Source organism: Pholcus phalangioides, unplaced genomic scaffold (genome assembly GCF_987345545.1).
Source record: "Pholcus phalangioides strain wild (caught in Gottingen) unplaced genomic scaffold, Ppha-v1.0 ptg000008l_1, whole genome shotgun sequence".
Classification (NCBI taxonomy): domain Eukaryota; kingdom Metazoa; phylum Arthropoda; class Arachnida; order Araneae; family Pholcidae; genus Pholcus; species Pholcus phalangioides.
In genome coordinates, this window is record NW_028301601.1 from 54,074,612 (window position 1) to 54,087,750 (window position 13,139).

The following is a 13,139-nucleotide window of genomic DNA, read 5'->3' on the forward strand; positions in this document are numbered from 1 at the left end:
AAAAGCAAAAGCGAAAATTGGATTATAGTTCTTGATAGATTTTAATTAGATTTGAAAAATTTCATATTTAAGAAAAAAGCCAAAACAAATGTTTTTGCAGGAAGGGGAAGGTATTCAAGAACAAGAAGAAGATCGGCACATGGAATTTTGTCGCGTTTGTAAAGATGGAGGAGAGCTGCTGTGCTGTGATACTTGCCCGTCAGCATATCATACATTTTGCCTAAACCCCCCTCTTAAGACAATACCTGATGGAGATTGGCATTGTCCTCGATGCTCGGTAAGATTTGTAATGCATGCTAAATCGTTTGCTATTTTCTAGGTATGCGAGGGAAGTCTCTTATTACCGTGGGTACAATTAGAAAGTTCTTTCTTTATCAATATATTGTGAAGTCTGTAATTAGAAGCTCAGCTCTCTGTTAGGAATTTTTCATTATGGAAATGAATTCAGTTACGTTGAGAAATTCAGGTTGTGGTCTGATTCCAATCGCTCTTGTTCCTTGTGGAGGGGAAAAAAATTGGGCCTTTTGGTAGAATTCTATTTCAAATGGATGATGCTGTTCAATTATCTCTTTCGGACCAGAGGATTTTGTGGAATTTTCAAGATGATTATGCATTTTTGATACTCATAAAAAATGCATTAAAAACATACAAATGTCACCATCTCTTTATTTTTTTAACTTTTCAATTAAAAAGGAAAATTTGTGAAGAAAAAAATTCACTTCGTTCAAATTTTTTCCAGCCAAGATGATGCCAGGTATATTCATCATCACATGCATGTAGCTGCTAAGTCTGCTGGATTTTCAGGGAGGCTGGAAATCCAGTTAAGTCCTTTCAGTCCTTAATTATGATTAAAATTGGGAAAAGTATGCCAGTAACTGAAAGGATCAGTATTTTTTATTATATTAACATCATTCGAATTTCTATTCTATCTCTTGAATTTTGCCCATGATTGTAAAAAATCTACATTTAGGGGAAAAAATGATTCCCCAAGATTTTACCCGGAAAAAAAAAAACTGTTTCATAAGCGTTGTGTAAATTGTCACCATTTCGTCAAATCACAAAAATCTCATTTTTTGGGAGAAAACACAAAATTTGCCAATCAGCAAGTGTTAATCCAGCCTTTTAAAATCCAAAATTGATGCCATCTCATGTATCTGCTTGATCCATATGTCCCATTTCGGGACCAACAGAGATTTTTTAATTTGCGAGATTTGATTTTTGAGAGGTAATTTAACCCAAGGACTTTTACCTACTGGTTGCCCATGATTAGCGATGGCTTGCATGGTGTCATGGTTTTTGCAACTAGAGTTGGCAATTGTATATCTACAATTTGCCTTTTACTAATGAAAAATCCCTAAAATATTTTATAAGATCCCTATTACATTAATTTTTGTACAGAATTTGGATCCATGCAAAAACCTCCTGAATTCTTATTCTCCAAAGCTATGCATGCAATTTTTTCCAGAATTTCGTGAGTTTTATGTAATCACACTTTTTCCGCAGGCACTTTCTCCTGAAAGCCATCTTAAACCCTGTAAGTCCAACTTTAAGTGCTGCTCTCTGATGAAATTCCCAAAAGGTCTTATTCACTATTTCTAACTCAAAACATCCTTCAAATCATGGCTTGCCTCCATGAAATCAAAGAAAAAATTCTACAGCGAGAAAAGGCAACCCACATTCATGGCACCAGGTTCTGAAAGAGTTATAGTTCTATTTATCTTCTGGATATTGTTCCAAGAATTTTATGTTCCTGTCTCTCATCACTTTTTATCATAATCTAAAATTTTGAATGTAAATCATACTCATTATTTTTAAGGAGTAGCTTGTAAATATCTATAAGTTTGTGAAATTGGTAATAAGCTTAAGGCCATATTAGTAGTAATTTGGAGCTACCATACTTCTGTATTTGACAGTATGCTTTATATAATGCTTAATATTGAACTGAAACCCTTTTGCAAACTGACTAAAAAAAACTAGATTACAATTTCGCAGCATTACAAAAGTAAGCAAGCAATGCAATTGGATTTACATAAACTTTACATATCACTGGAGGTATATAACCTCATTAGAGAGAGATCTATTGTTGATATTTACTATTTTTATTATAATTAAAATTGGGAAAAGTACGCTAGTAACTGAAAGGATCAGTATTTTTTATTATATTAACATCATCTACGAGCTGTATAGGTACATGGGAAAGTCCCCTTTATTCTGGAATAACTCTCAAACTGATGATCCTATAAGCATAATTTTGATTAAAAAAGTATCCAAATAATATGTAGGCCTCAGATGCATTATTCACATTGCAAGGGGCTGTATAGTTATTAAAAAAAAACTTTATATGGCCACCCGGTCCTGAAAAACCTAATTAGCCCTTACAGTGACAAAATCTCAATATACCTCTGTTTCTTTACACACTTTCATTTCCAATGTGGCAGTTATAAAAAATGCAGATCAGGAAAATTTTAAAAACTGCTTAAAGTGTTAAAAGGTTGTTGCCCGGTCTTTCTTGAGTCCAGCAAAAAAACTTCCATATTTCTAAGTGCAATATTCACTGTGATTATTAAAATTCAAAAATCGCTAAAATGAGGAAATGAAGCGTAGAACGAGCTTGTCTGTCTTTTTTTTTTTTTTGGATTGTGTAACCAAATAAAAAGTTAGTTTTTATTTTAATATTATTATACCACCCCTTGTAATATGAATGACGTATCTGAGGTCTGCATGTTATTTGAATATTTTTTCCAACTGGAAGTATGCTTCTAGGATCAGGGATTCACAAATTGTTCCCAGGATAAAAAGACTTTCCTATGCACCCTGCTCCAAAAGCAGAATATGGCAAAAACTTGGATTTACATTGCAGAACAATCTCAAAGGGTAAGAAGTACTATATTGTTGGAATTTTTACCAGAGACCATTGCCAGGTCAGCTGAGAACTTGTTTGAGAACATTTCAAACATTCGGTTTCAGGTTTACTCTGTACGTCTTTTTTTACTACTTATCAAAAAAAAAAGTTTACGGGACTTGAAAGGTATGAATGTCAATTCATGTACGAATGGGTTTAATCTTATCTATCTACTAAGAATTCATTAAAAGATGCATGAGTGAAAACATTCGCTTTCTTGTTGAAACTTTGTGGCTTCATATTTTGTTCCATTTGTCAGTATTTGTTCTGTGAATATCAGATAGATTTTGTGTTCTTGTAGTATGCTGTTTATAGTTTAAATTTTATTCCAGCATTGAATAGTAGTTGGTAATATCTGTTTCACTATTATGTCAAAAGAACTTTGTGTCCCCTTTTTAATGCATATGTTATTTGTGAGTGTGTGTGAATTGTTTGTTTTTGTAAGTTAGGAACAGACTTACCAAGCCTATTAATGATTTTGAGTAATGTTTTTTTGTGTGTTTTTTATAAATAAGCATATGATTGACATATTTTTAAATCTGAATTTAAAGGAGGGGGTGGTTACAAAGGAGTCATCAGATAAAGAGGAGGTGGAAAATTTGCCAAAGGTATGTTTTTAAGCATGTATTAATTGATGAATTTCAACTGCTTAAAACGGTGCGAGTCTTGTGCACTGTTAATGGGTAATTATTCTTTCTGGCACATCTTCTAATGTTGCAAAGTCTATTGCACCTCATTTCCCTTTCACATTTTTCTGGGGTCTCGACAGTTTCAAAATCTCGTGTTTGTACTCCTGGTTGTCTCTTATAACAATGCTCATACTTCGTCAGCAGTGTTTTGTTATTGAATACGTTGTACCAGGTCTAAACTTTTTCATAAGAAGAGATCAATACAAATGCTCTGATATATTTCAAGACTATAGCACAAGCATTGAACTTGCAGGAATGCTGGCAGTAGCATAAGCTTGGTAGTACCACTTTAGTGATTATGGTAATTTGTGTTGAGTATTTTCATATGGATGTAATAAGTTCAATGTTTTTTGTGCAGTCTTTGCTTCAGGAGGCAAGAGTAGAGTGATGACCAGTAGTCATCCCGAGAGGCTTGTCTAAAACACAGCTTACTCTTGTACCTTCCAAGGGAGTAGGATAGCTTTTTCATAGTCTAGAAATAAAAATTTCAGCTATGGGAATTTATGTGTTCAATGTACTTGCAAATTCTGAAGTTGCCAGTTAGTTGGGTCTATGTAAATGGCTTATTTTGAAACTTATGCATGACCAGTATCATGATATGTAAATTTGGATTGAAAATTTTACTTGTTAATCTGATACTGCATTCATTAATTGCTATCAATAGTCAATTGTTTGTGGTCATAAGCAAATCTGAAGAGACATGCTAATGGGAAAAAAGTCATTTTATAGTTGTAGTCTCATTATTTACAACTTCATGGAATTCTTTATTTAACTCTAAAATGTAGTTTCCAATCTGTGTTTGTATTTTATTAACTATTCCAACAGTAGAGCTGAGCGATCAGTTTGCTTAAATTTGTGTTGGGTATTTTTAAAGAAAAGATAGCTAATTGCTTATCTCTTTTTGAGGTTGAGCCTCTGAAAGGCAAAGTGGCTAAGATTCTGACGTGGAGATGGGCAGTTGTTCCTAAACCAGAAGAGAGTGCTGCCAAAGACGACGAGAACAAGGAGTCTGATATACCAGCAGCCCAACCTTCAACCAGTAAAAAACCTCAGCCAAAACCAGCAAGGGAATTTTTCGTCAAGTGGCGAGATATGTCCTATTGGCATTGTTCCTGGGTCACAGAGATGCAGGTAAACTAATTAATTTTTCTAATATTGTGTGTGTAATAGTTATTGTCGCCAGAGTTCTGACATTCATTCATTGTTTGTGTAGTGTATAGCAGTATCACTAAATTTACCTTTTTTTTTAGAATTTTTGTTTTGAATCTATCAAGAGCAACAATTGAATTATTTTAGAGTGGTGGTTGTGACAAAGGGCTGTTGTCGGTACAAATTCATTGTCTCACTGTTTCTCCCAATACTAGTACAGGGTGTTAAAAAAAAGCTAGTAGGAATTTAAATAATATACATTCCAGTAAAACAAGTGCAAGAAATTTTTAAAAACTGCCATATATACAATGCTGAAGTGTGTAATGTGAGTAGCTCAACATAGTGAACAGAGTTCAACAGTAATGTCCAAAATCACTTGCAATAGTGTACTTGAACGTGGTGGTTTTTTCTGAACAATGTTTCACTATTGAAGTTTATTTTCTGAACAATAAATCTTTTTAAAAGGTGGAAAGACTTTTGTGAGAAGTTTGGTGCTGTTCACCAAAACAGAGTAAATTTCTAGTTTCGTAGTACTTACTCAACTATCAACTGAGTAATCCAACAGTTTCGTAATGGTCACACAGTATCCTGAAAGACAGACAGTGGGTGAAAAGCCATTGCTATGCCCTAGAAGTAGAGGGTGGGAATTCTAAGCATTTATTGTAGTTTAAAACTAAATAAGTTTTTGAAGTTAGTAATTTTTTTTGGACAGTCTTTAGTTAGAATCATCAGGAGGTTGTCTCTGTACTGATGACTAATGACTGCCTTTTGCGCCGATAACCAGCAATGCAATTTAAAAACCAGCTGGAGATATCAACCACTAGTGTTTAGAAAGCAAACAATCCTGATGACAGTCCTTTACTCTGAGAACCTTTCCTTCCTTTGACAACAGCCATGAAAACCTTTATCAATTACCATATGAAATTATCATTTTAATGCTCTATTATTATAAAGCATAGTGAGTTTCAAAATGTATTAAAACATGATGGATACGTAATATTTGTTTTGATCTACTGCATGAGAAATTCCAGAAATATCTTTTAATATTAGTAATTTGAGATTTTTCCCCCTTCAGCTCGATGTGTACCATCCTTCGTTGTTTCGTTACTACTCCCGTAAAAATGACATGGAAGAGCCACCGCCTCTTGATGACGGTAGTAGTGGTGGTGACTTATCCGATAAGCGCAAGAGAGGTGGAGATGATGCACATAATCTAGAAGAAAGGTTTTACCGTTATGGTATTAGGCCAGAATGGCTGCAAGTTCATAGAATCCTCAATCACAAGTGAGCAGCTCAACCTTCATTTATTGCATATTTCAATCTACTTGTCAGATTTGTCATTCACTATAATAATTGGAGTCGCATCTGTCATTCTTAACCTTTCTCTCTTTTAGAGCACTCAAAGATGGTAGAACAATGTACTTGGTCAAATGGCGAGATTTGCCATATGATCAGTGTTCATGGGAATTCGGTGAAGTCATGGATGGCTATGAAATTCTAGATTTTCAGAAAGCAGTAAATAGTTACTGGGATCTGAGGTAAGCTTGTTACTATGTTCATAGAACTTTATTTTTGCGCAAATAAATATGATTTTGCCAATGTAATCGGAATAATAAAGGTCAAACTTGACTTCAAGAAACTATAAATTGGTGTTTTTAAAAATAACACCCAAACCAAGCTAATCTGAATGGCCCAAAAAATGTATTTGAAAAGAATGTTGGAAACAAATTGACTCCATGCGGTGGGTGGTTTACATGCTAGCCACACAATTGATGTTAATTACAATTAAAAGCCTATTAGTCTATGCTTGTTACAATGACCATCTACTATAACAATCGTTCCATTATAATGACCGATATGACAGGTCCCAAATTCTTTCCTATGTCCATCATGTTAATTTTTATCTAATATAACGACTGGTCAATATGATTCAATTTATTACAACTACTGACTCAGCTCAGCCCTCTTTTTTCTGGTCTTTTTTTTTTTTTTGAAAAGAAATGGACAAAATCTGTCTTTGAGTGTTTTATCCTGATCTTTGATGCTTTTAGATGAAAGTGTATGAAACATAGATGGTTTCAAAGATAAAGCATTGTCACTTACGTGGAAAACCCAGTGGTTAACTAACGTCATCAGAGGAACAGGGACGACCTATATCTAAGCGTCCTGTGCTCGCACGAAACAATTAAATGGGAATGTTGTTGTTTCTTCTCTTTGCTTGCCATTCTGTTTTATTTTCGCACAGGGCATTTCCCTACGATATATTTTTCATCTTATTCTAAATTACTTTGCTCAATTTCAGGCAAGTGAACTTACGTTGAAATGTCATTCAACATGGCTGTCTCACATAAAGTGCTATACCTCTAGATCTTAAATTTAAAGTTTTGATGGAAGTTGACTAGAAATTGAGTTGAGAGCCAAAATAGTCAAATCATTTTCGAAGAAGCTAAATTTTATCATTTTTAAAAAACGATATAACATCCTCCCAATATAACATCTGTTTTTCGTGGAATGAAGGGGGTCGTTATAACAAGTGCGTGTGTACAGAGGGTTCCCAGACCGTGCCCAAGATTGCCCGGCTCATACAGTTTTTGTTTCTCCCCCATTAAGTGCATGTATCATATTTTTGTATAAGAAAGAAGCTTTGTGCTTGATTGACTCTCAGTGATAAACAAAATTATCAGGTCTGTTACTTAGTAATACCCACTGTCATCAAATGTTCAAAATATCAATCTTAGTAATCTGAATTTTTTGCTAATTTAAAAAAGCTGTCTCAATTAGTTTGAATAAGTATGATTCTACGGTATATTTGGAATCGGGTATAGCAAATCTTTGTGATAACTTCTACTTTTGACTTCCTGTGTCTTTTTCAGAAAAGCATTGTATAATTATTAGCTAAAAGCGTGTCCTAAACTCAAAGAACTTCAAAATTCTACATAAAATGTAAAATCTAAAAGCCACTTTAAATGGGTCTCCTTCTCTATCTCATTTAGCATATTATTATTGATCTTTAATTCTGAAATCCATTGCACCTTGACAGGAATGCATCTGAACAAGCACACAAAAAAAGTTCTTCACGCTATAAGCCATTCAAGGGTGGCAAAAGGTCAAGGGACTATGATGAAGATTGTGGGAAAAGGACACCACCTCCAGAGAAGCCAACCGTTGATGTGAGTTTCATTTTCTTCATGTTCGACAAGTTTATAAATGATCAATTGCATCTATGCTGTTATTTTGTTAAATGCTTGTAAATGCAGTGATGCCTCACAATTCAGGCATCAATTTTATTGGGAATGTGCAAGCAGGAAATTTTCTATATAATCCTCTGGAATGTATTCTGCAATTCAACAGTGATGAGCTGTTGGATTGTGAGGCATCACTGTTAATGAAGTCAAAACATTTTAAATTCCTTAACAATTAAAATTTATCGTTGGTCATCTTTGTATGCTTTTTTACAAATTCATTAGCTCTAAGTAATTAAATGTTTTCAATTTGCTCTTGCAATTCTGCAGGAGGAAATCAGAACACAGGTAAGATTTATTGAGATAAATAGGCTATTATATATAAATAGCAATGGCTGCTAGTAGAAAAATGGCTTTAGCTTGTTTTTATTATTTTTTCATATAGTTTTTTTTTCTCTGGAGTTCATGAAGTATAGTGGAACATTTCAGTCTTTCATTTAGCAAGGATTTTTAAAAAATGCTCTTTAAAGAGGCCTGCCAACTCTCCTGATTTTGTACCTTCCTCCTGCTCTCCAGAATTAATGGAAATGAGATTTTGGTGGGAAAATTACAACCCTTGAGGTTTTTTTGATTGCACTTTATTCCAATGACTGTGGTTCTCTGTAAGAGCTCTGCAGCAGGTCACCAGAACATTAGTCCTTACTGAAGTCTATATGCACTGAGAGGGGAGGGGGGGGGGGAAAGTTTCGTGTGAAACTTCTGGCAACTGCAGTAGAATTCTAATTTTCCGAATCAAATGGGACCAGACTACATTTGGATGATTGGATAATTCCCAAAAGAAAGTTTATTTCTTATTTAGAAAATAATAATAAATATTACTTTTGTAGGTAATGTAATTTCATGACTGTGAAAACAGTTTTGTTTACATTTCTTATTTATGTACTGTATTGCATGTTTGCAAGCACATTATATATTCACCAAACCACCCACATTGAAACCACAATCTTACACATGCAAACAGTGCTTGAAAATGACAAGACTGGTGGTTTATTGTATCTACTAATGCTACAGTAGCACAGTTTTTTTAATCATTCCCTAATAAGAAACTTTTAAAATGCAGATTTTGCTGATTTTTTTTTTTTCTCTCAAAGCGATTCAGATAACTGGAGTTCTGCTGCATATGATTTTATTTACTTTTTCAATCTACTCAGCAATAACATTGACTGTTGTATTATGTGGATTTCATTCTGTGGACGACTATATGATATATAGCTTGACATTCCAAATAGCATAAAGGAAACACATAGTAGTACTGTTATCGGGAGTTTGAGAAACTCTGATTGTTCCTGTAAATTTGCTTTTATATTAAATTTATTATTGGCGTACCAACTATACTTCACGACATTTCCAAGTGTGAATGAGTTTTCAGTTTTGTTCACCTAAACAGATTCTTCACATGGTGTAGTTTGTTGGGGGAGAAGCATAAGTACCTTGAGCCCCCAGATTTAATCTATTTTAATTTATTTTACAAAAATATCTGAAATGTTTTGATGAGAGGAAGATGGGAGGCTCTTTTGAGAGAAGAGTCTCTTGATTTCTGTATCATAAAAGTTGGAACTTTTCTGAATAATTGAGCAGAAGTTGAAAATTGTATTTTTTCCTCTTGTCCATCTTTCGTAAAGCTGTTATGTCGTCTTTAAGCAAAAGACAATCTCTGTTCTCTGTAAGGTTTATAACGTAATTCAGGGATTTATGATTGCTTGTTATTAGTTAGTTCTTTTTTTTAAAGTCATTTATGTACTTTAACCACACACATTTATGCTGATCCAAGCTGCGATTAGGCATGAAAGCCTTAATAGTATATTCAGGTTGAAGCTAAAGGAAACTGGTGATTGGCCGCAGCAATTCTTATGTGTGAATAGTACATTAAATTTTCTTGATAAAGTACCACAAAAGCAATTATTTTTATTCAGTTGAAACAAAACAGTCAATCGACTCCTGAATTTTAAACTTTAAATGTTCCGCTATACTCGAATTTTAATTTATTTGATGTATAAGTTGCATTGTAGATAGCTTTGATGTGTTTTTTTGGTGTTTCTTATTAGTTCTCCCTGCATATCCTCCTTCAGATATTCAAAAAGAAATTATCTCTAGTATTTTTTTTTATAAATTGAGAATGTTTTCCATTATAACAATGTATTTTATGTACCAATGATTCCATTCTATAGGGACCCACAAGGCTCATTTTTTAATAATTTTTTTTCTTTAAATAATTTAATGTACAGTGAAATTTATACTTGAATCGGATCACCAAGGGATTGAAATAATTTTCCATGTTAGATATTTGCACATCAAAAAGCACTTATCAACTTTGGATTATTTTTTGATTCCATTCAAAACGGATTTCCTTCTCATAGAATGTCTGTACATCAGGGGTGGTCAACCCGTGTCATGCGAATGCTTTTCAAGTATTAAAGAAATTTTATTTTTCAATCAAAGAAATTCCTCATAATTAAACAATCCTTCACTGATAAATGATGGGTTTTGTAGGCTGCCAAACTTATATTTAGCATGATAAGCACTCTTAAAATAATGATTGTGATGACTTTCTATTCAATGTGCTTCTGTTCGGTTGTTTATCTTTGGGCAGAGTGTTGCTGGGCATCCCATATGTACAAGATTCAGGATTGTCTGCATGAGGAACATGCAAAGAAAGACTATTATCTAGCTGTGCTCTAGTCTGGACTGTCCAGTAATCCGGCATACTTAGGCTGGTTTTCTTCGAACATAGAAAAGAAAAACATGTCACTGCACAACTGTGCATAGAAGTTTATTATTTAAATGGGCTTTTTCAATTTACTTCCAGTATTCCTGCACATCCTGGTCTGATATGTGTCGGATTAGTGAGTCTACTATACATTGTATATCCATGAATTCTTGGTGGGGAAAAAGCAAGCTAAGCCATTTTACAAAGTTTATTTGGGGGACAAGCACCATGTTCCGGTGTCTATGCCCAACATGCTATAGGCAAGATGAACTTCTACCGACACATACATACACAATCTGCATTGTAATAATCAAATTTATGACCCAAAAAAAAAGCAATTTAGAACTCCATAGAGTGACAAACTGGAAATTTTTCCAAAAATTAGAGGACAGCAGAAATGAAGAGAATGCTTGTATCCCATAAAAATGGGATGTATAGCCTCCTCATTAAAATTTGTAGAGTGACATGCGCATCAAAAATAATCTTGATTGTGCTACAGCTTGGAAAAAGGGTGGCCACTTCTGCTGTACATAATTATGAGCTAGAACATTTCTTCATCGTATATATATATTTCAAGTGGGATATTGACCTGGCATCTAACTAAGCTAGCATGAAATTTTCTCTTCCTGTTTCAAACAATCAATGGTATTCAGTCAATAAGATTGAAGAATGATAAATTGCATTCACATGATGAGTATGATATTTGAGAATATTCTGCACGTTTGCATCTATTGCTATTATATGAGCATGTTAAAGTCTCTCATTTTTTAATGTTAGGTGTAGTATTGTGAAATTTCATCATTCAGCAGCATTCATTTCTTCTGTTATAAATTGTTTTTAATCTTACTTTCAAATAATGTAGCCAAAAAAGAAGTATGATAAGCAACCTCCGTTTATCGATGTCACTGGAAACGAAGTTCATCCCTATCAGTTGGAAGGCATTAATTGGCTCCGATTTTCTTGGGCGAATAACACAGACACGATATTAGCTGATGAAATGGGTCTCGGTAAAACTATCCAGACCATTGTGTTTTTATATTCGTTGTTCAAAGAGGTAGGTATTCATTTAGAAAATATTGCTTCGGTTATACTTGCTCATTTTTTCCATCCTCCCTTGTAGTTATATTGAAACTATTTGCATGTGTTCCCCCTTTTCTTCATTATAGGGACATTGCAGAGGACCATTTTTGGTTAGTGCTCCTTTGTCAACTATAATCAACTGGGAGAGGGAGTTTGAAACTTGGGCTCCTGATTTTTATGTTTTAACTTACATTGGTGATAAAGACAGTCGTGCTGTGATACGGGAACATGAGTTCTCATTTGAAGAAGGGGCCATCAAAAATGTTGCAAAGGCTCAGAGACTTAAAGTAAGTTTTTTTCAGTTAGCCATCCATAACTATTGGCTTTTCAAACAAAATGCTTTTGTTAATCTATAAATTACAGGTAAATTGTAATCAAACTTACCGTAAAAGATAAATAACATTTTGGTAATCATATTTGGTAACATCTTTATGTAATAACATCTTCCAGTATTCATACGATTGATTATGAACACTGGAAGTAATGGTGACTGATCCCTTGCATTTATTTTTCCTGTGAAATTACAGAAAGATTGTCCTATCAAGTTCCATGTCCTTCTTACATCATATGAGTTGGTTGGCATCGATTCATGCACACTGAGTGGCATCGATTGGCAAGTGTTGGTGGTGGATGAAGCCCATCGACTGAAAAGTAACCAGTCAAAGGTGACTTGATATGAATTTATGTAATGTTTGATCTCTAGTAGGCAATAATGAATTTATAATTTTCTTAGTGTTTGAAATATTTCATACCTGATTTAAATGAAACAAAACTTTAGTTATTTGCACAAAATTATTCTAATAGCGAAATAAACATGTGAGACTTGGCAGTGTCAAATGCTGAAATAATTTGAAATCATTCACACAAAATTTCTGCTAAATGGAGTTTTGTTGTCTGTGAACTTAGCATGATAAATAATGTATACATGCAGGACTCTCGAAAAGCTAGCACGTTTCAAAAGTCTGCTAGGAATGTTGTCTAGCATTCTGCTGGAAGCAAATAAAAATGGCAAAGATGAGCAATAAATCATCCGTTCTCTTCCAATTTCAATGTCAATTAGGAATCCCTCTTACATTGACATAATCCTCATATTCTTTAAAGTCATCACCCTTTTCATTTAAAATTCTTAAGACTAAAAGAAACCAAATCATTTTTATTTTCTATCTCCATCTATTTTAATCTTGCAACTTTCACATTTAGGAGAGCTTGTTAATTTCCAATAAAAATTGTTATTTAATCTTTTTTGTGTCATAAAATTTTGTCAGCATCGTGTAGTTTGAATGGACTCATCAACTTAATCAGAAGTTTTACAGATACAGAACGTTCATGTTGCTTAGTGTGAAGTGGTGAAATGATTTAAATTTTGATTG

At 33.8% G+C, this 13,139-nt stretch overlaps 1 protein-coding gene across 12 annotated transcripts in view; it reads left to right on the forward strand.

Moving 5' to 3' along the window:
* Mi-2 (chromodomain-helicase-DNA-binding protein Mi-2 homolog) overlaps positions 1-13,139 on the forward strand; it is a 71,245-nt gene that overhangs the window by 18,765 nt on the left and 39,341 nt on the right. For 4 of the 12 annotated variants that reach the window (XM_089234929.1, XM_089234930.1, XM_089234931.1 and 1 more), the window contains exons 8-17: positions 101-277; positions 3,454-3,510; positions 4,498-4,722; positions 5,816-6,024; positions 6,135-6,278; positions 7,781-7,910; positions 8,253-8,270; positions 11,552-11,743; positions 11,856-12,056; positions 12,297-12,434. In XM_089234929.1, coding sequence (XP_089091055.1) covers positions 101-277; positions 3,454-3,510; positions 4,498-4,722; positions 5,816-6,024; positions 6,135-6,278; positions 7,781-7,910; positions 8,253-8,270; positions 11,552-11,743; positions 11,856-12,056; positions 12,297-12,434 — 1,491 coding nt within the window. The remainder of the gene's footprint in view (positions 1-100; positions 278-3,453; positions 3,511-4,497; positions 4,723-5,815; positions 6,025-6,134; positions 6,279-7,780; positions 7,911-8,252; positions 8,271-11,551; positions 11,744-11,855; positions 12,057-12,296; positions 12,435-13,139) is intronic. The other 8 variants (XM_089234937.1, XM_089234939.1, XM_089234933.1 and 5 more) reach the window with 3 other exon arrangements.